General features: G+C 50.2%; 1 protein-coding gene across 1 annotated transcript; it reads left to right on the top strand.

Moving 5' to 3' along the window:
• Positions 1-23965: 23965 nt before the first annotated feature.
• Positions 23966-24898, top strand: LOC309452828 (olfactory receptor 14J1-like; the record flags this gene model as incomplete). The annotated part of the gene is made up of 1 exon (XM_082077500.1): positions 23966-24898. The coding sequence occupies one exon, from the start codon at positions 23966-23968 to the stop codon at positions 24896-24898; it is 933 nt and encodes a 310-aa protein (XP_081933626.1).
• Between the last annotated feature and the right edge of the window lie 237 nt (positions 24899-25135).

The raw sequence follows: 25135 nt of genomic DNA, 5'->3' as shown, positions 1-25135 counted from the left end.
TCTGTGGGAAAGAGGAGCAGGTGTAGGATGATGTAGAACATGCTTCAGTCTTGATCAGGTCAGGGGTGCTGAGGAAGGGGGATGGACGAGTGTGGTATTATGAGGTCAGTTGTGTCTCAGACACTCATAATCCAGTCAGAATCATGTGGCTCTGAAGGGGACAGTGAGGTCAGTTCTGTCTCTGGAGGTGACAGCCCAGCAGCAGGGACATGGCTGGGAAAGAACCTCTGCCTAAGTGCCCACAGGCCCTACCCAGGAAGAGACCTTGAAGACAGGTTGTCATGTCCATTCTACCTTAGTAAATGACGGGACAGCAGCAGGAACATGGTCATGTCTGTCAGAGAAGCTGAAAGGCCAGCAAAAGTCATGGGATTTAGAAGATCATGGCGAGGTGACTTCTCTTTGGTCAGGTAAAAGACCACAAGAAGCCTAACGGGTTGGGTTCCCTGCATGAAGGGCAGTTTCTGAGGTGGCTGAGCTTTCCTTGATAGTGGGAAAAAGAAGAAGAGGGAAAAAAAATATCACAAAGTGCAATTTGGAAGGTGCGGACTGGATATCAAGAGGAAGAAATGTCACTGGAAGGGCAGTGCTGTGGGGCAAGAGCTCACCCAGAGGGAGCTGGATCAGCCCATGGTTTGTGTTCCAAAGAACAGCCGGTGAGGGTGCAGACACAGCAGTGAAGGTGCAGAAATGCTGGGGTGAGAGCAGGTGGAGAAGCGAGATGGGTGTCTGCAGCCTGCAGGGAAAGAGGGGCAGGGGTAGGACCGTGTAGAACAGCCTGTGGTGGAGATGGCAAAGGGCGCTGTAAGGCTGGAAGGGACCCACAGAACCCAGGTCTCTGTCCCCTTCGCCATGGCAGTTGTCTCTGCCACTGAGGCCCAGGAGAAGACATGTTGTGCTCATGGCACTGGGGCCTCGGTGCCTTCTTGCAGCCCCATGGGGAAGCTGGAAGCTGTTGGACCAGTGTTGTCCTTCCCTCGGCCTTGCACACAACTATCCCACAGTCCCAGGAAGAGCCCTGAGCCGTGTGTGAGGGACAGGATCCCCCTTCCCATTGCCTGGAGGTCATGGCTTCTCCTTTCTGCTTCAGAAAGCAAACGAAGGGGTTTCTCAGCATCAGAGCTGAAGAAAAGACTCAAAGGAGACCTCATGGTGGCTACAGCTTCCTCACAAGCATAGAAGGAAAGGTAGGTACTGATCTCTTCCCTCTGGTGATCAATGACAGAACCCAAGGGAACAGCAGGAAGATGTGTGCAGGGGAGCGTCAGGTTGGACATGAGGAAAAGGTTCTTCCCCCAGAGGTGCTGGACACTGAACAGGCTCCCCAGGGAGGTGTCATGGTCCCAAGATTGACAGTGATCAAGAAGAGACTGGAAAATGTCCTCAGACACACAGTGTGACCTGTGGGGTGTCCTGTGCAGGGACAGGAGTTGGACTCGATGATCTGTGTGGGTCCCTTCCAACTCAAGACATTCTGTGATTATATGAAGTACTAGGTCACAAGTCCATGTTTTCATTGTGCAGATGAGTTGTAAACACACACATCATGTGCCTGTCCATTGTGTGTATGTGGTGAGATGAACCCAAGTGAGCACAAACGCTGTCAGCTATTCCTTGGGGTGCCATAAAGGTCAGTGGGGCAGAGATGGTGTTCAGGGGTCTCTTCCAACCTGCACTATTGTAGGATTCCATGAATCTTTTCCTTGGAGAGCTCTTTCACATCAGAATAGACAGAGGAAGGAGAAGAAAAAATCAGAGGCAGAAGTAGATATATAAAATGCCCCAGTGTAAATACAGCAGCTCCTCTGAGGAACGTTTTTCCACTCAAACCCTTGATAGGAAATCTTTCAGATGCATTTGATGAAAGCAGCTTAGTTTGATCTGCTCACACACTGGACCACAAGGAGGGTGATGGTGGGTACGATGTCATGTGGTCACTTGTGTCTCAGGAACTCATAGTCCTGTAGGAAGCCAATGGCGGTGGAGGGCACTGTGAGGTCACTTCTGCCTCTGCAGGGGGTTGGCCAGCAGCAGGAACATGGCTGGGAAAGGACTGTGGGGTCACACATACGAGACGAGCAATCAGGCCCAATCAGCATGGCTTGATGAAAGGCAGGTCCTGCTTGACCAGCCTGATCTCCTTCTGTGACAAGGTGACCGGCTGAGCAGATGAGGGAAAGTCTGTCGTGGGGAGTGAATCCGCCACACAGGCTGTGGGTGTTGTGTCCTTAGACTGCAGTAAAGCCTTTGGCACCGTATTCCACAGCATCTCCTGGAGAAGCTGCAGCTCATGGCCTGGATGGTGTATCTGCGATGGGTAAAGAACTGGCTGGAAGGCATTTTAGAGCCATTTGTCCCCTTCCTGTTCACATGGGCATTGCATGATTGCGTCACTGCTCTCTTCCCCAGTGTAGACAGGCACAAGGCCTTCTCCACCTGGACGTCTCACCAATGCCACTGTTTTCTCCAGCACCCTCATCCTGGACTGTGGGATGCCCAGAACAGCCCTCCCAAGACAGTCTGGCAAAGCCTTTTTTCTACACCTTCCCCACATCCCTGCTTAATCCCCTCATCCACAGCCTGAGGACCAGAAAGGTTGGGTACAAGTGGGACATTGAGAAAAAAAGGTCAGAAAAGCTTTTAGATGCTCAGATAGCCCATCAACATGTTGGCCTGCTGTTCTCTTCTGAACAGGCCCAGAGGACCTGGACAGCATTTGCTGTGTCCCACAAACTCACCTGGAAGGTTGGGATATGGAGAAAAGGTTTGGTCTGGGAAGGGACAGACAGGAGCTGGTGGAACTGGCTGGTGTGACCGTGAGACGTCTCTCCAACACCTCAGAAAAGTCCTGGCTCTCAGGGAGGTTGTGTGGTCCTCTGAAAAAGAAAATATCAAAAATGACTTATCATGGAATCATAGAATAATTGTAGATGGAAGAGACCCTTAAGATCATCGAGTCCAACCATAACCTAAATCTGGCACTAAACCATGTCCCTAAGAGCTTCATCTGTATGTCTTTTAAAGACTTTCAGTGATGGGTACTCCACAACCTCACTGAGCAGTCTGTTCTGTTGCTTCTAAACCCTTTCCCTGAAGAATTTTTTCCTAATGTCCAATCTAAACCTCCCCGTGTGCAACTTGAGGCCATTTCCTCTTGTCCTATCACTTGCTACTTGGGAGAAGAGACCAACACCCACCATGATAAAACCTTTTTTCAGGTAGTTGTAGACAGTCACAAGGTCTCCCCTCAGCCTCCTTTTCTCAAGGCTGAACAGCCCCAGCTCCCTCAACTGCTCCTCATAAGACTGGTGATCCAGACCCTTCACCAGCCTTGTCACCCTCCTCTCATCTCTTTCCAGCACCTCAATGTCTTCCTTGCCATGAGGGGCCTAAAACTGACCCCAGGATTCAAGGTGCAGCCTCACCAGTGCCCAGTACAAAGGGATGATCACTTCTCTAGTCCTGCTAAAGCTCTGATTGAATCAAGGCTTGAACACCTTGGTGTGACCCAGTTGGTAACAGGCTGGACTGAAGACTCCTGATGTCCCCTCAACCTCAGTTCTCTTATGATCCCATTGTGATGTTGTGCTCTGTTTCTAACTGGAGCAGAGCAGGCGATGATGGGGCAGGATCTACCTGTGGTATAGGTGACCATCTAAACCAACATCTCAGCCAGGGAACCAGCCAACACCTCAGTGTGACACTCTGGGCAAAGTGTGAGGAGTCCTGGGCAGGGAAGGTTCAGAGGGCATGGGGCGCTATGCAAGACACAAACTGATCTTGGCTTCATGCCTGCAGGCCCATCAGGTGTCAGGTAATGTCAATGAAAATTAAAATAAGAAGAACTGAATACAAAGATCCAAAGCAAAGGAAGGTGTCAACACACCTTTCTTTATTTTTCTTTGGCGGCGGGGGGGGGTCTTTTCTTTGAAAAGGAAAGAGTTTTCCAGAACTGGGAATAGATTTAGGACACAAATGTCTTCAGCTCCAGAGACACAAACACCAGGTGCCAGTGTAGATGCCCCGGGAACCCCTGCCCAGGCTCCACCTTCACTGCAAGGTGCTCTGGTCTCCCCAGGTCCTGTGTGATAGATGCCAATCCCAGGCCAGCACCTCAGGTACACTGGGGGTCCTAAAATGGCACTGGCTGTTTATGGTGAGACAACTGATGACTGATGTCTGCCTGGAAAGGCACACTTTTTTGTTGTTGTTTTGTTTGTGGTTTGTTTTGTTGCTGTTGTTGTTGTTGTTGTTGTTCTGTTTTTGGTTTTGGTTGTTATTGTTTAGTTGGTTTGGTTTTTTTTTTTTTGCTTTGTTTTTTGGGTTTTTTTGTTTCTTTTGTTTGGCTTGTTTGTTTGTTTGATTGGAGATTTTTGTTTAGTGTTTTTTTTTTTTAAATATTAAAATTTAAAAGAAAAAAGCCAAAAAGTGAATTATGGGGAAATGTTCAAAGGATAGGAGAAGAAATATTTGTCTTCCCCTGTACTTCTGTTACCAACAATCTGTTATTTCATCTCCCTTGTCATTCAGGAGTTTCCATCTCTCCTGATTAAATGTCCCTGTCCAAGGACAACTTCCCAGCACTGTCTGGACGTTTGCCCTTCCCAGTGCTCTCAGGTTTCTCCTCCACTTGTTCTTTGGTCATTCAGTTCCTCTCAACTGTCTGGTTTCTGATTTGAGCTTCAGGGAGTTACAAACTTGACTCATTCTTCAGAGCTCTTATTAACATGGCAGTCAACACATTAATTGTGTTTATATCTATCCTTTCCTATCTCTTTGTCTAAACCAATTCCTGTGTGGATGTCCCTTGTGGATGGTGGACCTCATTAGATCCAGCTTACACACACAGCTGAGGAAAGTGTTTTACTGTTTATTAAACTGTGAAATGTTTACACGGGAGAGCAGGTGGAGCTGGTGCACAGGAGCTGCAGCATCTCCTGCAGAGCTCAGTGGAGAAGTCTGATGTGAGGAAAAGTGATGCAAGTCTCTGGTGGCCAATGAGGGAACCTGCAGACTGGGGGTGGGGGGTGAGGAGCCAGGTTGTCCATACAGTGTCCAGCCTCAAGGGACTGTTCTCCTGCCTGTCCAGATGTCTTCAGGAGACCCTCTGGATCAGTGTCCATTGTAGAATGCTGCTGTCACTTCTTCTATATACTGAAAAATGACAGAAAACACCCTGGAAAGAAAAACCCCTCCTTTATGAAATCTTCTTTGAAATCTTCATCACTAAGTGTCCCATTGAAACCTCTCCAGTTAGTTCTACAAGTCTTGAAGATGTGAATGAAATTACAGAATGAAACATCGCTCTCTAGGGCTTTCTGTGTTTTAATGAGCCCCGTGGCGTATTTGGTGCTGAGTCCATGAACCTCAGATACCAAGAACAGACTGAAGAATCTCCTCAAGAAGTCCAAGTCAGAAGCAAACTCCAAAGTACCTTGAAGCATTAATGGGCCCCACGGAGGGCTGTTACTGACAAAGCCTCCCCAGGGACTTGTTAGAGCGGATAATTGGAGGCAGTGATTGCATCAGGCAAAGGCAAAGTGCAGCAGCTCTGATGCTGAGAAAACCCTGGGTTGGTTTAGTGAAGGACAATGGCCAAGCCTTGAGCCCCTGCCCCTAGGAAGGGAGAACCTGTCCCTCACGTGTAACTCAGGGCTCTTCCTGGGGATCTGGGGAGCGCGATGCCCAGTGCAGGACAATGGTGTGACACTCCCTGGGGGTGCAAGGAGGCATTGGGGTGCCATGGCCATGACAACCATGTGTCTCCTCTTAGGCCTTGGTAGCAGGGACATCAGCCATAGCCAAGGGGACAAAGACCTTGTGTCTTTCAGGGACATCCAGTCTTGCCAGCGCCCTTGGCCATGTGCACCATGGTCTATCCTACACTGTCCCAGACCTGTGGCTGTTTCTCCACAGGCTGCAGACACCCCATGCGCTTCCCCACCTTGTTCTCCCCTCAGTGTGTCCCCACCTGTGCTGCTGTCTCTCCATCCTCACCAGCTGTTCCTGGAAACACAAAGCCATGGCTGAACCAGAGTCCCTCTGAATGACCACAGCACTGTGCTCAGAATGACATTTCTTTATCCTGAGCTCCACTCTGGGCCTCCAGAGCTGCAGTTTCTGATAGTTTTCCTTTCTCATGCTGTTTCCCACTACAAAAAAAAAAAAAATGTGCCATCGTCTTGGAAAGTGATTTTCAAGAGTTCTTGAGCCACTACTATCCTTCCCTGTCAATGTTTTACCCCAGCCAGCAACTAAGACCACAATAGCTGCTCACGTAGTCCCCCAACCAATTAAGTGCGATACAGAAGATAACTGAAGGGAAGGGAGAAACCTGTGGGTTCAGAAAAGGCATTTTAATAAGATAATAAAAATAGTATAGTATAATATACTACTACTATGTACATAATAAAATGAAATGAAAATAAAAAAATAAAATGAAATATAAAAAAAATAAATTAAATTAAATTAAATTAAGAAAATACACTCTGTGCATTCCCTCATGTAACACCAGTCACACGGAACAGCCAGTCCTGGAGAAGGGAGCACCTTGGTCCCAAACGGCCAATCACAGCACGATGGAGCAGAAAGGCCCAAGGGCCAACTGCAAAATGGCAGAACAGCAAAAGGCTGAACTCACTCAAAAGTCCCAACAGAATAGAACTTCCAAACAAAACTAACCAATGTAGCTGGAAAACCTGAACTAATGGAAGTGACCAGTCAGAAATGCCAGCTCCAGCTTTATACTGAGCATGACACTAATTGTAGGTGTGGGAATATAATGCAAGATTGGCAAGGAGGAGATTTGCAAATACACCTAAGTGACTGTACCCAGAGTGTAGGAAAACACAATTCACACTAATTTTAGTTTAGCCTTGTGTGCTTCGCAAGTTGAACCTCTGTCGTTATATAACATAGACTTGTGAAATCTTAAAGGCACCTTCTCAAATATCCTTGAAATTCCTGCTCTGTTGCAGGTAAATATCAAAGCAGTGTGGTAAACCACACCTGCATGGATCCCTGATGTACAGGTGAAACCAGCAGACCCTGGGATCCAGCCAGGACTGAGCTCTGCAGAGCCTGCGCTCTTGCTTGTGTCACCTCTGCCCAGGTGCTCAGGTGCTTTTTTGGGGATCCCCCAGTTAGCGAGTTAAATAAAATAAATTACACTTTGCATTTCATCTGTGGTTTGTGGTTGTTCCTGTGACCTGCCTGTCAGCTCACGCATTTGGCACGGTCAGCATCACCAGAAACAACCATGCCATGGTTTGCAAGAGAGTCAGGGACTGGGGCGGCTGTGCTGGTGACTCCCTGTGTTCAGGGATGGCCCAGTACTGAGCGCTGGGCCCCCGTGGCCATTTCCCTGGATCAATTGGCTCCATCAGAGGCATGGCCTGAGACTGATAACGGGGCAGTGGTTACCCCCCAGGCAACCAAAACGGCTCTGCATGTGTTGCCGTGGGAAGCAGCACGGGATTCTTCTCGGAAGTCAGCCAGGTGATGGGTTTGGTAATTATTTACCCATCTTAGAGCTCCTGACCATGAAGTTGTTGCATTACAGCATATCAGTGGTTGTGTGCAGAAGTTTCACCACCCTATGCTGAACCTGTCAAATCAGTGTCATCCCTCAGAACCTGGTGTGCGATGCAAAATGTATTAATGTGATGTGGCAGATGGGGATGGCTCATGCATCGCTGTTAGGATCCAATCTGGACAGTGCAGCAGTAACAAGTGTCAAAAAGCAGTTTTTGAGAGGAGCACCTGCTTCACCAAAACCCTTGACTACAGCAGCAGTGACAACTGCTACAGGTAATGTAGGTGCTCTAGCAAATTCCTTGGAGGAAATCTGGGCTGTAATTTTGGGACCCTCTCCTTGGGTGGTAAATAGAGGAAAGGCAGCAAAACAAAATGGAATTACAGCATGGGTTATGAGAATGCAAATGTAGAATGATCTGTACAAGCTGGCAACCCACATCAGAAATGTTTTGCCAAAGGCAAAAGTTAATGCTTATGCAAAAAAGTCGACCACCCCTCACCCCATCACCAGCACTGTGCCCACCCCTACCTGCCAGCTCCATACAAGACCAGTTTATGTTTACCTGGCAACAAAAGCAATGTACTTTCCAAGTTTCCTGTGTATCCTCAGGGATACAGAGAATCATAGAATGTCCTGAGTTGGAAGGACCCACAAGGATCATGGAGTCCAACTCCTGTCCCTGCACAGCACACCCCACAGTTCACACCATGTGTCTGAGGATGTTGTCCAGTCTCTTCTTGAACACTGTCAGGTTGGGGCCGTGACACCTCCCTGGGGAGCCTGTTCAGTGTCCAGCACCTCTGGGTGAAGAACCTTTTCCTCATGTCCAACTGACCCTCCCCTGGCACATCTTCTGCCATTCCCTCGGGTTCTGTCATGACATCCCCAGCTTTTTAAGTACCCGTGGATTAATCCCATCAGACCCCATTGAACTGTAGGGATCCAGCTGGAGTAGCAAGTCCCATAGAAGTCCCAGATTGATTGGGAGTTTGTTGTTCTCGCAGCCACGGTTTTCCAGCCCAGGGTTATGGGCCCCCAAGTCCATCATCAGTGTTGAAGACCGAGGTGAAGAAAGCATTAAACATCTTGCCATTGTCTGTGTCCCGGTTAATAAGATGACCATGCTCATCAAGTAATGGGCCAATATTATTTCTAGTTTGCCTTTGCCATTAACATATTTTGAAAAGCCTTTTTTATTGTTCTTCACTGTACTGGTCAGCTTCAATTCTAATTGAGTTTGGCAACGTGATTTTATTCCCTACAATGACGTGCAGCATCTCTGTAGTCCTCCCACATTGCCTGACCTTGTTTCCACTAACCATGTAATTTCTTTTTTCACCATATTTCAAGAAGGAGATCCCTGCTCAACCAAGCTGGCTTTTTGCCTCGAATGCTAGATTTTTGGCATTCAGGAATGGCCTGGTCCTGTGCTTTTAGAGGTGGTAATTAAAAAACGACCAACGCTGACGCACCCCAACACCTTCAAAAGCTTCTTCCCAGGGAATCTAACTACTAAGTAGTTTTCTGAGCAGCCTGAATTCTGCCCTTCTCATACCTAGTGTTAAGGTCTTGCTGGCAGTTTTTCTCCCATTAGCAAGGATCTTAAACCTGACTGCTTTATGGTCGCTGTGACCAAGGGAGCCACCAGTCGTCACTTCTCCCACGAGACCCTCTCTGTTAGTGAGAATCAAATGTAGGAAAGTACCTTTCCTGGTCAGTTCCCTTAGTACCCGCACCGAGAAGTTATTGTCCAGATACTTCAGGAATCTTCTGAACCTGTTGGTGCCAGCTGTGAGATATTCCCAGTTGACATCTGGCAAGCTGAAGTCTTCCATAAGGACAAGGGCAGATGACTTGCAGGCTTCACTTAGTTCCTTGAAGAATAACATTTTATTAAAGTCCCGCCGAAACCTCCCCTGGCACATCTTATACCATTCCCTTGGGTTCTGTCATTGGTCGCCAGAGAGAAGAGATCAGTACCTTCCCTTCCTTCACCCCTTGTGAGGAAGCTGTGGCCACCATGAGGTCTCCTTTCAGTCTCTTCTTCAGCTCTGATGCTGAGAAACCCCTTGGTTTGCTTTCTGAAGCAGAAAGGAGAAGCCATGACCTCCAGGCAGTGGGAAGGGGGATCCTGTCCCTCACACACGGCTCAGGGCTCTTCCTGGGATTGTGGGATGTGGGTGTGCAAGGCCCAGGGAAGGACAACAGTGGTACAACAACTTCCAGCTTCCCCGTGGGGCTGCAAGGAGGCACCGAGGCCCCAGTGCCATGAGGACAACATGTCTTCTCCTGGGCCTCAGTGGCAGAGACAACTGCCATGGCCAAGGGGACACAGACCTGGGTTCTGTTGGTCCCTTCCAGCCTTACAGCGCCCTTTGCCATCTCCACCACAGGCTGTTCTACACGGTCCGACCCCTGCCCCTCTTTCCCTGCAGGCTGCAGACACCCATCTCGCTTCTCCACCTGCTCTCAGCCCAGCATTTCTGCACCTTCACTGCTGTGTCTGCACCCTCACTGGCTGCTCTTTGGAACACAAACCACGGGCTGATCCAGCTCCCTCTGAGTGAGCTGTTGCCCCACAGCACTGCCCTTCCAGTGACATTTTTACTCCTGATATCCTGACTCCACATTCCACGTTGCAGTTTGTGACTCTTTTTTTCTCCTTGTTTTTCATGCCAACAAGGAAAACTCAACCATGTCAGAAACTGCCCTTCAAGCTGGGAACACAACCCATTAGTCTCTTTGTGGTCTTCCACCTCAACAAAGACAAATAACCTCACCATGATCTCCTAAATCCCATGAGTGCTGCTGGGCTTTCAGCTTCTCTGACAGACACAACCATGTTCCTGCTGCTGTCCAGTCATGTTCTCAGGTGGGATGGACATGACAACCCATCTCCAAGGGCTCTTCCTGGGTAGGGCCTGTGGGCACTTTGGCAGAGGTTCTTTCCCAGCCATGTCCCTGCTGCTGGGCTGTCACCTCCAGAGACAGAACTGACCTCACTGTCCCCTTCAGAGCCACATGATTCTGACTGGATTATGAGTGTCTGAGACACAACTGACCTCATAATACCACACTCGTCCATCCCCCTCCTCAGCACCCCGGACCTGACCAAGACTGAAGTGTGTTCTACACCATCCTACACCTGCCCCTCTTTCCCACAGGCTGTAGACACCCATCTCGCTTCCTCACCTTGTTCAAATTTGTCAAATATATTTCCTATTAACACTGTGAGTGAAAAGCGCTCCTCACTGGAACTCCTGTACTTCCGTTAACCCATTAACACCTTCTATATCTCCTCTTCTGCATTTCTTTTTTTTTTTTTTTTTTCCCTATTCTTCTACTTATTCTCTCTCCAAAAACCTCTCCAAGGCAAAAAGTCATTCAAATCACAGAATAACTCAGGTTTGCAGAGAGCCCTTGTCTCACTCATCTTGTCTCACTCTCCTGCTCAGGGCAGGGTGAACCAGGTGAGGTTGCTCAAGGCCTCCTCCCAGCTTTGCATCTTCCTCAAAGGCACTGAAAGTGCTCTCTGTTACATCATAGAAGGGGAGAATAAAGATGTTCAACAGTGTTGTCCAAGTGCTGGTCACTGACAGATGACACCAGTAACTGGCTGCATGGAGGACTTTGTACCACTGATGATGTTTGGCCTTGAAGGTTCAGCCAACTTCCCACCCAGCATCCACTTCTTGAGCCCCATCAGCACCACTCTGGCCAGAAGGAGACCATGTCTGAGCCTTGCAACGCCCTGTACACAACATGCCTTTCTTTGTCCTTTCCATTTGGGTTCAGCAATTCCTTGCTTGTCCTTCACATTCCTGGACATGGTTGCAGGAGGACATGTCCCAACACTTTCCCAGGATGGGAGGAAGGGTGACCAGCCTGTAGTTATCCCAGTTCTTATTTGTGCTCTTCTTGAAGATGGGTTTGAGGTCTGCGTTTTCTAAGGACCCCAGAACCATTCTGGTTTCTATGGCACTTTTGAGAGCACAATCTAGAATCAGGTGAAAGGGTGAGGCAGGAGACTGGAGCACTTGCAATGAGCCTGTCCAAGGCAGCTGAGATGAATCTCATTGGGCCTGTGGAGTTTGTTCCTGGAGTCACACACAGAAATGTCAGGGTTTCATCAAGCATCCACATGTGACCTGACCTCATGGACTCCTTATGCACCCAGGGATGTTCAGAGACAGAGTCTGTCCCTTTTACACACAGAGGCAGGAGTCACAGTGTCCCTCTGGCCTCCTGTTGCCATTCCAAAGGGTCGGGATGCACCTCAGCCCTGTGGTGTGTCACATGCTCTGCACTCACCTGAGATGTCCCACATCATAAGGAATGGACACAGAGAGCTCAGTTCAAGGAAGAAGATCCCAGTGGGTGGTTTCCCATGGGCTGTTACTCCCAAGGTGAAGTGACCTCGAGAAACTATCTGTCCCGCAGGCCTTCATGGAACCTCCAGGAATAGCTGATGGAATTTTTGCTCACTCAGGTTCATGTCACCTCACATACATGATGTGCGTGCTCACATCTCATCTGAACAATGTGAACATGGATTTCTGACCTACTCATTCAGGGTTCCTCCATGGAGGGAAGAGCAACCTCTGTGAGCTGGGGAGATAGGCCAGGGCAGCAAATGGTGGTTGTGAGGGGCCAGTCCATGATGATTGACCTGAGGCTCCTTCCATGGGGTGTCCAGTGCACAGGGGCACAGCCCAGCCCCTGCTCTGCTGGTCCTGCAGGTCTCTGGCAGGAGCCTGGCTGTGAGAGGACACTGCTGTGTGCCAGCCCTGCACACACACACTGTTCAGCTGTACAATGGTGTTTGAATCTGTGGGACACTTTTGTACTCATATGCTTGAAGATAAAAACCATCATGTACTGCCCATAGGAGATCACCTTTCTATCTGGAAAGGCTGTTGTGAGGCCAGTTCTGTCACAGCAGTGCCCATTGCCTGTCCCTGCCTGCACCCACAGGACTGACACACAGCAGGACGGTGACCAAGCTGCCAGAGCACTCAGGCCTTGCACCAACACCAGGGATGAGAGGGAGAGTGTGGGAGTGGAACCAGAACAGCTCTGGAAGAACAAGCGCTGGTGCTCCCTGGCAGGGCTGCTATGCTGGACACATTTCCCCTCCTCCCATCACAGGAACTGTCCCTGCAGCTCCAGAAAGGCCTTGGAGTTATGATGTCAGTAGAAAAAAAAATTGTGGGAGGTCCCTTTATTTTACTTAAACACAAAGAGCACAAATTCCTCACTGACACAGCCACTCAGTGAGAAAAGAAAAGCCGGCAGTGAATTACAAAGGGAATTAAAATATGCCACCGCATACAGAAATGCAAATTGTTCTCTCCTTTTTGTGGTCTCCTTTTGTTCTCTCCCCTGTGGTCATCCCCCTGGCTGGAGCTGTGGTTTGTGCTTTCTGATTGTGCTGTGAGGATCAGGGCGTCTTCCTGTGGGCTCCCAAGGAGTCAACCCTGCCCTACAGCACCAGGACCTGGGAAAGGGGGCCAGTTCTTGTGTTTATACATAATCATAATCTACTTATATCGTAATCATAATTCACAAAATCATGCCAGGGAAGCACTGGGGTGTCCTAAAGCTGTTCTGACTGGGACAGAATGGGCTCATTCCCCAGCCCCACACATTGCACATCCCAGAGCCCCACAGGGCATGATGGGCTTAGCGAATTTGCTCCCACAGAGACATCTGCATGGCAGGACTTGCAGCATCAGTATCTGATCTTCAGCTGAAAGCCCAGCTGCAGAGAGTTTGAGGGAAGAACACAGGCAGCGGAGCCACCGAGTGGACAAGGAGACATGGCCCAGTGCTCCTGCTGAGAGAGAACAGGGAGACACGGACAGGCCCTCAGGAGCTTCTCCTTCTTGGAAGCTGGGCTGCCAAGGAAGTGCCTCAGCTGAAGACACCACAGACTTGAGGACAGAAGCTGTGGTGGGTGGGAGAGGAGCCTGGCAGCACTGCTAAGGGGTAGAAAACACTGCAGGGGATGGCAGGGAGGTGCCCAAGTTCTCCCTGTGATGGCACTTTTGGCAGAAGGTACCTCTCTCCCCCTGCCCAGGTCTCCACTGCCTGGAGCTGTCCCTGCCGGGAGCTGTTTCTCTGTCCCCATGTCTCCTCCCTGTCACTGCTCTCAGTGTCCGTCTGTCCCACCCCCTGTGTGCTCAGCTCTTCCCTGCACAAACCTCCTGGCAGCTCAGCACTGCCCAGGAACTTCTCTATGTGTGTGCGGATTCTGCTGAGAACATGACACCAGCCCTAAAGGGGCTGGAAAGGAGATGTTGCTGCTCTGTGAGCCAGAGAGCATTGAATTGCGCTCTCAGAGAAAAATAAATATTTGGAGTTTCAGCACTTTCCCATAGCTGAAAGACATATTTCCATCTTACCTTTCCTAGCCAGCCAGCCAAGAGTAGAGGACAAAAGGCAATAATTGCTTCCCCTTCAGATAATCCCTGCCTTGTTGTCCCTCTTGGAATGTCCCTGGGGGTGAGTTGTCAGCAAGTCTGATCCACACAGCACCCTCTCCACAGTAGAAGGACCCTGTCCTGCCTGGGATCACTCCTTCCCCCCACAGCTTCTCCCCTCCTTGTTGTTGGGATCTCCCGGGCAGGCTGAGCGCTGACCCTGGCAGGCGGCAGAGTCCCTGCCCGGCACAGCCCTGGGGTGCAGGGACCCTGCTCTGCAGGACAGCCCTGGGCACCCCTGGGTGCTCACCCGGCTTCACAGCTGTTCAACATGGCCTGACAAGAGCCCCGTCCTTACAGATCCCACCAGCTGTGCCTGTGCCAGTTTGAGGAGATGCCTCCAGGAGCTACAGCTGCACTGCCCTGCACCCGGAGACTTACCATGGCAAGGGCTGCAAAGGTTTCTCTCAGTCATCCTCCCAGTCCTGACCACCTTTAATCTCTCTCTGCCTTGCTCGTCTCCTGAGATCCCCAGGCAGAGCCCTCAGCCCTGCTGCGTGTGCAGAGGAGCTGCTCCTGGGCAGAGCTGTCTCTCTGCAGCGCTGCCGCTGCCATGAGCTCCCTGTGTCCCAGGAGCCCAGCCCAGCTCGGCAGCACAGGAGCAGCACAAGGTGCTTTAATGACCCCTCTGGTGGGTTTGCTGCTGAGTCCATGGACATCAGGCCCTGGAGGAAGTTGATGAAACCTCTCATGAAGTCAAAGCCAGAATCAAACTCCAAAGTTTCTTGTAATGTTAATGGGTCCCACTGAAGGACACTACTGAGCAACTGTCCCCAGGGGCAGTTAGAGCAGAAAACTGGAGGCAGAGATGACAGGTCAGGAAAAGCAAAGTAAAGGTCTCTCTAATGCTGAGTAAACCTGGATGTGTTTCATTAATCAAAGGGCAATGCCCTGTGTCCCAGACCTGGGAAGGCAGATCCTGTCCCTCCCACGTTGCCCAGGGCCCTTCCTGGGACAGTGTGATGTGGGGCTGTGCAAGGCCAAGGGCAGGACTATGGTCCCACACCTCCCAGGTTCCTGGCTGGGGACAAGGAGGCCATGAGGCCCCTGTGCTGGAAGGACAAGGTGTCTCCTCACAGGCATCAGAGGTGCAGACAACAGCCATAGCCAAGGGCAGAAGGAGCTCATGTCTGGTGGGGCTTTCAGCCTCTTTACATCCCTTGATCATCTCCACGACAGCCTGTCCCTGGACTGAAGCTCCATTTGCTCAGCTGTTAATGTTTGCACACAGACGGTTTATCCTCATGAGGGTGTCTCTCCCAACATAACATCATGAGGAAACTATAAATTTCAACTCCTGGGTAAAAAGTGGGGTCTTGGGCGTCTGATACTCATAATGGCAGAGGTCTGGAGTTTCTGATGTTTCCCTTCATATGGTAGAGCAGTAGGATTACGTGGAGCTCTGCCTGGGGACAGACAATGTCAGCTGAACATTGAGGAGTCAGCATGAGAGGGCAGAACAACATGGGCAATGTTGTGGTGACTGGACATCAGCTACAGGCCCATTGATCATGAAGTGGAATTAGATGAGGCCTCCTTCAGACTAATGAAAGAAACTTCATGTTTCCAGGACTGTGTCCTCATGGCAGACCTGAGTTATCCCAATATCTGCAAGGAACCAGACATCCAGGAGTGTTTGGAACCCATTGACAACATCTTCCTGACACGGGTGACTGAGGAGTCAGTGAGGTGAGGTGCCCTGTGGGACTTCGCACTTACAAACCACAAAGAGTTGGTCAGGGTGGCACAGTCAGGGATGGGAAAATGGAGCTGAGGCTCCTGGGAGATGATCACAAGGCCAAGAGCAGGATTTCAGGAGAGCAGGATCTGGCCTGCTGAGGGACCTGCTTGGGTCCTGTGGGATATGACCTTGGTGTCTGCAGTGCTTTTCTCTCCCATCTCCTCCCTCCTCTCTCCCACCTGCTGTTGTGCAGCATTTTTTACCCTTTCTCAAATACAATATCCCAGAGGTGCTGCCAGCATCACTGAGTGGCTCAGATTTGGCAAGGAGTCCATCTTGGAGCAGCTGAAATCAGCTCTGTCTGATGTCAATCAAACTCCTGTTGTCTTCTCAGAGAGGTGACAACTGTAGCACAGCTGCACTCACCCCCAGTTCCAAGACTTTGACATGTAAACCAAGTACAGGGTGACAACATGTTCGGTTGTACAAAATAATTAATCATGGAGAAGAAATGGAAAAGATCTTCTGTCAGCAACCTGAGGAATTCTGAAGTCAATGAGCAGGTTCCTATGGGAAACTGTAATTGCCCTGGCATTCATTGACCAGTCAAAGCTGTAGGTGCCAACATTCTAAAAGATCTTGGGACAACTTCTTAATGTGGCTGCCTAGTGGGCCAACAAGGGTGATGCTCACCTGAATCTGTAACTGGGAAACAAGAAAGAGCTGGTGAGGGATGTGAACATCAGTGTCCACCTTGGCTGTTGTGACCAGGACACAGTGGGGTCCCAGGCACCAGAGGGGAGGGAGGAAGGCCAGCAGCAGAGCACAGGCTGGTGGGCTCCAGAGAAGAAGGCTTGGACATAATGGGGGATGGTGGGCAAAGTGGTGACATGGAAGTAGGTGTGAAGGGTGAAGAAGCTCAGGAAATCTGATCAGCCTCACAGGACAACCTGCTCCAAGCACAAGAATGATCTCTCCAAGTCCCCATGGAAAGAAGCATTTATCTCATGAGGCTGCTGATCTGAACCGATGGAGCTGCAGGGCACAAAGGCAGCACACAGGAGGTGGGAGCAGGGGAAGCTGCAAAGGAGGAATTTAGAAACCTTGTCCATGGATGCAGAGAATATGCCAAAGCTGCCCTGGACTTGATACCTGTAGGGAAGGCTGAGGGCATCAAGATGAGCTGACAGAGCTTAACTTGCAGTGAAAGAATAGACAGGGTGAATGTGGGCCTGGTGCTGAACTTTGTAAGAGTAGAATCACACAGGACTGAGGTTCTTCATGGCTTCTTTGCCTCCATCTTCACCAGCAAGGTCTCCCGGGCCTTTGTTCCTGAAGGCAGGAGTCTGGAGAACACCCAGCAGTGGATGGGGCTCAAGTCAGGGGTGACCTGAGCAAACTCAGACACCGTTACAGAACAGGAGATGGGTCATTTGACCAGCTCCCTGAACACAAGTATCGCTGTGCTGTGGCACCTGAGATTCCCAGGGACACCCACCTCTTGGTCCAGAGGAGTGTGACTCTTCTTGAGCTGTCCTGGCCTGTCTCCTCACTCATATGGTGATTTAGTTACGCACTTTTCTGAAATATTCAGTCTTTCCTAGGAGACATTCCACATCAATATGAACTGGAGGCTGCTGATTGCACCTGTTCTGGAAAGGGAGGGAAGGGTGAACAGGGAAGGAAATAGAAGAAATTTGGCTGTATTGCTATTTATTGTGGAAATGCTCTCTGTCTGGCTATTCCTGAAATCTCCCTAATCATCCACACCAGACTTGAAGCCTTTAGGAAAATGATGGACAGAGCCTTTTCTTGTAAGAGCATTTTCGATGTTAATGAGCCCTCTGGTGCCACGATCCTGAACTGCAGCTACTGAGAGAATGAACAAACCTCTAATGAAGTGAAAGGCAGAAGCAAACCTCGAGTTTCTGAAGGTGTTTGGGACCCCATGAAGGGCCATCACTGACACAGCTGTGAAGAAAACAGCCAGTCCAGGTCCCTGTCCCTGGAGGCTGCTGAAGGAAAGACTTGGAGACACTGGTTACAGGTGGTGAGGGCCATGTGGAGGTGGCTCTGATGCCACGTTAGTCCTTGATGCTTGTTCATCACCAGAATGGCTGAGCCCTTACCACTGGGACTTGGTAGATTTTTCTCAAATGTTTTTCAAGGGTTTTCTGTGGTCATTGTGAGTGTTTTGTGTTTTGGGGTGGGTTTTATGTTAAGTGCTGTTGCTTTAACTGCAAGGCTCTGGATTTCTGTGGAGTTGGAAATGCCCCTGAATTCCTCATAACTCATCCAGCTTCTTGCATACACCTGGCAATGGTCACCAGTCTCCTCTATGTCCCAGTCCCAAACTTGCTTGAATCCCCTATTTGGATCCATAGCCATCACTCCAGGAGATTCATGGATCCACCAGGTTCATGGATGATTCCTGAGGACCATCCAAGTGTGGGCAGTGTAAGAGAGGAGCAGAGCAGGGTCAGCTCATGGGCCATGACTGAGCACAGCCACCCCAGCAGCAGCCGTTCCCCATCTCCCAGGCACAGCCATGCCCACAGCATGCAAATGGCACTGCCATACATGATCAGCCCAAGAGAGGCCTTTCTTCCTTCCGTATTCCCAGGAAAATCTTCCTCCTGTTCCTCCTCCACCTGCAGATATCAACTGCTTTCCATTTCTGGGCTCAGACATGGCTGGAAGGGTTCACTAAAGCCATCAGCCATCTCATTGCTTCTCCCTGACATGCCCTGACCCTCTCCCACACCTACAATGGCCAATCACGGCTGCTCAGGCCTCCTGCTCTTCAGAAGAGGCCTTGAGCTTCTTGGTTCTTCATGGTGCTTATTGTAAACTCCCTCACTCTCTCCAGAGTTCATGGTTACATTTCTTGTCCATAACAGCTCTTTTATGACCATGTCTTACTAAATGATTGTGTTTGTATGATTATTTGTGCAGAAGGGCAGTCACAGGACAGCACCCAATATGTCAAAACTGATGCCAAGTGAAATGCCGTAAAGACCTGATGAGTTCCCCTGTGTCTGTGTCTCTCCTGGAAGGAGTCTGTCCTGAGAAGGGGATCCAGCTCCTGCCACTCTCTGCAGAGGCACATGAGCAGTGTCCATCACCGGGGGACACAAAGGGTGACGTTTGCCAGACCACCCGTCATCTGAACCACTTAGATGTGTGCTTGTGGATGAGGTATGGAGCCTTATAGTGCCAATACCTATTTAATTGTTATTGCCAGAGGGGCTACCAGAGTTGCAGAGTACTATTTTACAGATATTTAAATATAAGCATATACAACTGACATTCCTAGACAAATTACACAAACATTTGAAGGACTTTTCATGCCTTTTAACATGATTATCCACAAAAGGCCCACCAGCTTTACATCTCAGGAAATGGGATCCAGAGTTCAAGGTCAGGATGGTTTGGGCTCTGTGCTGGGATCTGGAAACTGAAACGTGCTCCCATCTCCCAGCCCCCTGCCCTCCTCAGTGAGGGTGTGAGACATTCTGCCAGCGAGGGCTGAACTCACAGCCATGACCAGTATCTTATGTCCAACTGCAGCCAATGGTGTCCTGCCAGCTCAGGATTGGAGCTTCCATTGCTGGAGGTGTTTAAAAGATGTGGAGATGTGGCACTTAGGGATATGGTTTATTGTTGGATTCTTATGTGGAGTTCTTATGTTGGAGTTCCATGTTCTTATGTGTCTTTTCCAAACTAAATGATGCCATAATGCTGTGATTCTATGATTGGAGTTTAAATAATTTCAATTCTCACTAACCGTAGCTTCTGTCCAGGGTGGCTCTTGTGTGGCACAACTGTCCTGGCTCTCCAGGCAGGTTGGGTATTGATTTGGTGCCTGCACTGGAAGTTTTCCTCTTCTTTGGGTAAAAGACTTGGGTCACAGATGTTTGAAGCAGTCCTGTCAAATACTCAGCGGGCTGAGCTTTGGAGCCAAGGGATGACAGCGACGTTTTCAAGGACGTTTTTGAATAGTGGTTCTATCACTAATAACAGTAACAGAACACTCTGTAGTCTTGGTTATGGTGAGGAACTAAAGCTCCCAGCAGTCATTCTCACTTCTCAAAACACATATTGTGTTTCAGTAGTTGGCCTCTTGTATGAAGTTCTTAGAACAGTGCTTTCTCTCACTTCTACCTTTTTATTATTGAAAGAATACACCTATTGGTCAGAATTTCTCCCAGTTCATCCCTCTTCCATACATTTTCTCCTTTCTTTTTCTGGTGTGAGGGGCAGGTGGCATAGGGGAGTTGTTTCTTTTGTAGCCATAGAAAGCCAAGGAACAGATCCCAGCTTAGTGAAAAGGCACAAAGGAAGCCAGAATCTTTACGTGGTGTGCACTGGCACAACATCATTCCCTATATTTCTAATCTCTGAAGACCCAACTGTGCAGCAGAGACTGGAGTTATCAGCCCCATTTGTCTGCCCTGTTTGGCACCATGTAAAATGGAACTACCCCAGTCATGAAGTTGGTTTTGATTCTCTTCACAGCCTGAAGCACCACATGGGTCAGGAGATGAACCAGGATGCTCAGAGAGGACTAAAAATTCTCGCTTTTCTAAAGTTCAGGTGTTCCCTGGAATCTCAGCAGACGAGTTGTGCCAATTGCTCGGTGCAAGGAGCTGGTCAAGAGCCTCATCTCCATTTCTGTAATGATGGATTTGATGTCTGGCTATTGTGCAGACTCTGTACATGGATGCTGACACCTCTTGAACAACCTGCTCTGACAGGGTTAACAAGATGAGCAGTTCTTTCTGGAAAGGCATTAGCACAACAAAAAAGAAGATTTTGGGTCAGGGCAAAAGAAAAAGGATGCAAAAGTTGTGGTCAGGGCTGTTTGGGGGCACTTGTAAAGCAGCCCTGCACCTCATGTGAATTATTCCTGTGCTCAGGGTGCACCTGAGAGCTTTGTCTAAATGGAAAACATGAAGGAGAAGGAAGGACAGCATCATTGAGGCTCAAAGGGAGCTCAGGAGGTGTCTTGACCAACCTCCTGCTCACAGCAGGGTCAGATCAGATTGCTCAGGGCTTGATCCAAACACATCTTGGTCACTTTCTGGGACAGAGTGAGTGCGCACTCCTGGGAAACAGCTTCCAGTGCTTGACTGTCCTCATGACTGGAAAGATTCTCATTTTACCTACTGTCCTTCTAAGCCCAACCATCCAGCTTGCTTTATAGCCATTTACTTGAACATCAAAGCAGACCATAATATCCTGCCTTGGACACATGAATATTGCAGGGGATGATGATGGATGCCTTGCTGACTTGCAAGTAAAATACCATAACTATTGTAGCCACATCCAGCAACCCTGTCATTTCCTCACAGAAAGCAAAGAGGATGGACAGGCACAATCCACCCTGCATAAAGATCTTTACATGTTTAGACTGTTTTTTGATCTGGACTATTGCTGCTGTCTTTGAGGACCAGATGAACTCACTCGTGCCACCCTGCCTGGCAGTTCATTCCATCCGTGTCACAGCTCTGTCTGCAGCACTGACAGCTCCAGCTCCCCCAGTCAGGTCCCTGGCTGAGGACATTGCCTCACATCTGGGCTGAGCCACCCCAGCTGTGGCACCAGCCCAGCTCTGACCTGCACAAGAAAACTGGTACCAAGTGTCCAAGAGCCCATGTGTGCAAAAGTTTTGAATCAGAGCACACAAATGACATGGCCAAAGATTGATGAATGTCTCTCTAGACCTGGGAGTATAAAACCAGAACAAAATGTCTAAAGTCATTCAACTGAAGATATTCCTCCCCCAGCCTGGAGAAAATAGATCCTTTGCTGTAACATTCCTGGTGTCCTGTCTAATGATGGGGCAAGAAAAGATGATTCTCATACCGATTCATTTTTTAAAATGAAAAATGCAATGCTGGAAAGAAGTGTCTCTGAAGAGGAGAGAGAATCCAACTTTGAAGCTGTGCCATTGGAGCCCCAGGGACACCTGGAGGAGCCCAGAGGGGACAGAGAAAGGGACATCATGGGCTGCTCCTGTGCTGCTGAGCTGGGCTGGGCTCCTGGGACACACCAAGCTCATGGCAGCGGCAGCGCTGCAGAGAGACAGCTCTGCCCAGGAGCAGCTCCTCTGCACACGCAGCAGGGCTGAGGGCTCTGCCTGCAGCACCGAGGGCACAGGAGACAGGCAGAGAGAGGGAAACGCAGTCTGGGGTAGGAGAATGCTGAGAGATCACTGGAAATTAAATCTTCATAGATATGAATCTTGTGGCTGCAGGGCATTGAATCTGCAAATCTTGGTAGGATCTCAGAAAGCCGTCACATTGCAGAGCCTGCGAGAGATGTAAGTACAACTCTCAGAGATTCTCTGATCAGAGGTGAGGATGTGCTGCAGAGCAGGGATTGCCTTCTGCACTGTCAGTGACAAGACGTGAATGCTGCGTTCTCCCCAGGATGGCTGTGGGGTGTAAATGTCAATGTGCAGGCAGGGGTGCCCAGGGCTGTCCTGCAGAGCAGGATCCCTGCACCCCAGGGCTGTGCCGGGCAGGGACTCTGCCGCCTGCCAGGGTCAGCGCTCAGCCTGCCCGGGAGATCCCAGCAACACTGAGGGGAGAAGCTGTGGGGGGAAGGAGCAAACCCTATTGTGCAGTAAAGTTGCTTCAGCTGTGGAGAGGGTGCTGTGTGGGTCAGGGCTGCTCACACATCCAGATCACTCCCAGGATTTTTCCAAGGGGATGCCTCAAGGAGAAGATCAGTGCAAGGATTAGCAGACAGATAAGGAGCTTTCCTGAGCCTGTCTTTTCAGTTTCCTCTCCCAAGGGGTGGGGGGTGCAGGAAAGGATAAAATGAAAATGAGCTCTCATGCTGAAACAAGTCACTGAGACTCCTGAACTGCAGCTCTGAGTGATCAGTACGTCTGCCAGAAGGCTCATGACATCCCTTCCCCACCCCTCTGCCTGTGCACAGCACCTGCATCACCTTGGCTGGACCCAGCAGCCTTAGTCTGACCTGTCCTGTTTTCCAGCCTGCAGACAGGAAGATGCCCCCAGGCAGTGCCCTGTGAACAGGCAGGATCTGTAGGGCCAGGGGGAGGGCACAGAGGGTGGGATGGTCTGTGAGCACTGACAGGGAAGAGACATGGACAGGGAAACACCTCCCAGGGGGAGAATCTCCAGGCAGCAGGGAAATGATCAGAAATGAGAGGAAACCGAACCCGGAATGGTTATGGGAGGGAGAACAGAGAAAAGTCCCTGTGACCCCCTGCAGGTCAGATCCCTCCTGTGAGCAGCCCCCTGGCCTCCTGTCCCACCCAGCAAAGCCTCTGCCCTCAGGGCCGGGGGCTCCAAGGCATGAAGCAGCTCCTGTGCAGCCAGAGCTCCAGTTCCTCTGCAGAGCACAGGGGCTGAGAGCAGCTGCCCGGCAGTGTTGGTGTCTGGGAGGTGGCTGCACAGCTGGGGAAGGGTGACGCTGTCTGAGTGCCCGGCCGCCTCTGCCCTGGCCTCTCTCACACCCACCCTCACCGCATTTTCCTTCTTGCTCCCCTGCTCTGGGTCACTGCTGTTGGGATCTTGTTCTTGCTGTCAGGCTCTCTAGGGATGGCAGTTTCAGCTGCAGAGTCACAGCCTGATCTTGTGGGTCCTTTCCTGCAGGTGTGTCTATGTCTGAGGTGAAACCCTCTGCTCTCAGCAGTGCCTGGTGGCTTTTCAGGGTAACATGGGAGTGTGATCAGCCCCCATCTCAGAAAGGTGCCAGCCCAGGGCAGCCGGAGCAAGACAGAGGGACAGAGCAGCTGCCCTCACTCTGCACTGACCCACAGGCACCCTCTGGTCTCGCAGGACTCGCTCTGTTCTCCCTGAGTGCAGCAGAAATGCTGAGGGTTTCTGACACCCAACAACACTCTGCAGTGAATATGGGGGGAGGTGTAAAAAAACCTGGAACTCCTAAACTGCCTTCACCATCTCTGTTCCCTATCACTGGGAAAGCAAGAGCTGTCAGCCCTTCTGTGTTAGCAGAACCAGGACAGTCCCCACCGTTCCTGTGGCCCCACTTCTGCAGAGCTGGGCTGACTTATCAACGCCCTGCTCTTGGTTGCACATTTTCCAGCCCCAAGCAGGACTGCAGCCACAGTGCTGAAAAAGGTTCTCCTAGAAAAACACAAGAGTGTCTGCGTGTGACAGGGCAGGGTTTAAGGGAGTTGGTTTGATTTTTGTCAGAGGACTCTGCCCTGGATTCTCACTGTCTTTTTTTTTTCTCATGACAGCGCCCCGTGCTCAGGAAAAGCAAATGTCCAACAGCAGCTCCATCAGCCAGTTCCTGCTCCTGCCGTTCACAGACACACGGGAGCTGCAGCTCTTGCACTTCTGGCTCTTCCTGGGCATCTACCTGGCTGCCCTCCTGGGCAACAGCCTCATCATCACCACCATAGCCTGGGACCAGCACCTCCACACCCCCATGTACTTCTTCCTGCTCAACCTCGCCCTCCTCGACCTGGGCTGCATATCCACCATTGTCCCCAAGGCCATGGCCAACTCTCTGTGGGATACCAGGGCCATATCATACTCGGGTTGTGCTACACAGCTCTTTTCATTTGCATTCTTGATAGTAGCAGAATATTTTATGCTCACCATCATGTCGTACGACCGCTACATTGCCATCTGCAAACCCCTGCACTACGGGACCCTCCTGGGCAGCAGAGCTTGTGTCCACACGGCAGCAGCTGCCTGGGCCACTGGGTTTCTCAGTGCTCTGCTGCACACGGCCAATACATTTTCACTGCCCCTGTGCAAGGGCAATGCCCTGGGCCAGTTCTTCTGTGAAATCACCCAGATCCTCAAGCTCTCCTGCTCACGCTCCTACCTCAGGGAACTTGGGCTTCTTGTGGTTAGTGTCTGTTTAGGATTTGTGTGTTTTGTGTTCATAGTGGTGTCCTATGTGCAGATCTTCAGGGCCGTGCTGAGGATCCCCTCTGAGCAGGGACGGCACAAAGCCTTTTCCACCTGCCTCCCTCACCTGGCCGTGGTCTCTCTGTTCCTCAGCACTGGCGTATTTGCTGATCTGAAACCCTCATCCATCTCCTCCCCATCCCTGGACCTCGTGGTGTCTGTTCTGTACTCGGTGGTGCCTCCAGCAGTGAACCCCCTCATCTACAGCATGAGGAACCAGGAGCTCAAGGATGCCCTGTGCAAACTCATATCCCTCTGTTTTCTGAAGCAATAAACTGGCCATCTTCTTCTATACAGGAGTTTTAATGTAGCTAATTACAAGCCCAGCCTGTCAACTGCATTTTCTGGTGGTTTTGGTTGAAACTTAAATTCATTCCCTGCTTTTCCTGATCAGAGTAACAATCAGTATATCAGTCTGCTAGCAATCTCATCATACTGTCCCACAATAGCCACAGGTTGTTTCCACGTTGTAGCTATAAATAGACAAATCTGCAAGTCCAATCGAATGCAG

Source organism: Streptopelia decaocto (genome assembly GCF_964273445.1).
Source record: "Streptopelia decaocto genome assembly, contig: HAP1_SCAFFOLD_95, whole genome shotgun sequence".
NCBI lineage: Eukaryota > Metazoa > Chordata > Aves > Columbiformes > Columbidae > Streptopelia > Streptopelia decaocto.
This window is presented reverse-complemented; position numbering and strand designations above follow the sequence as displayed.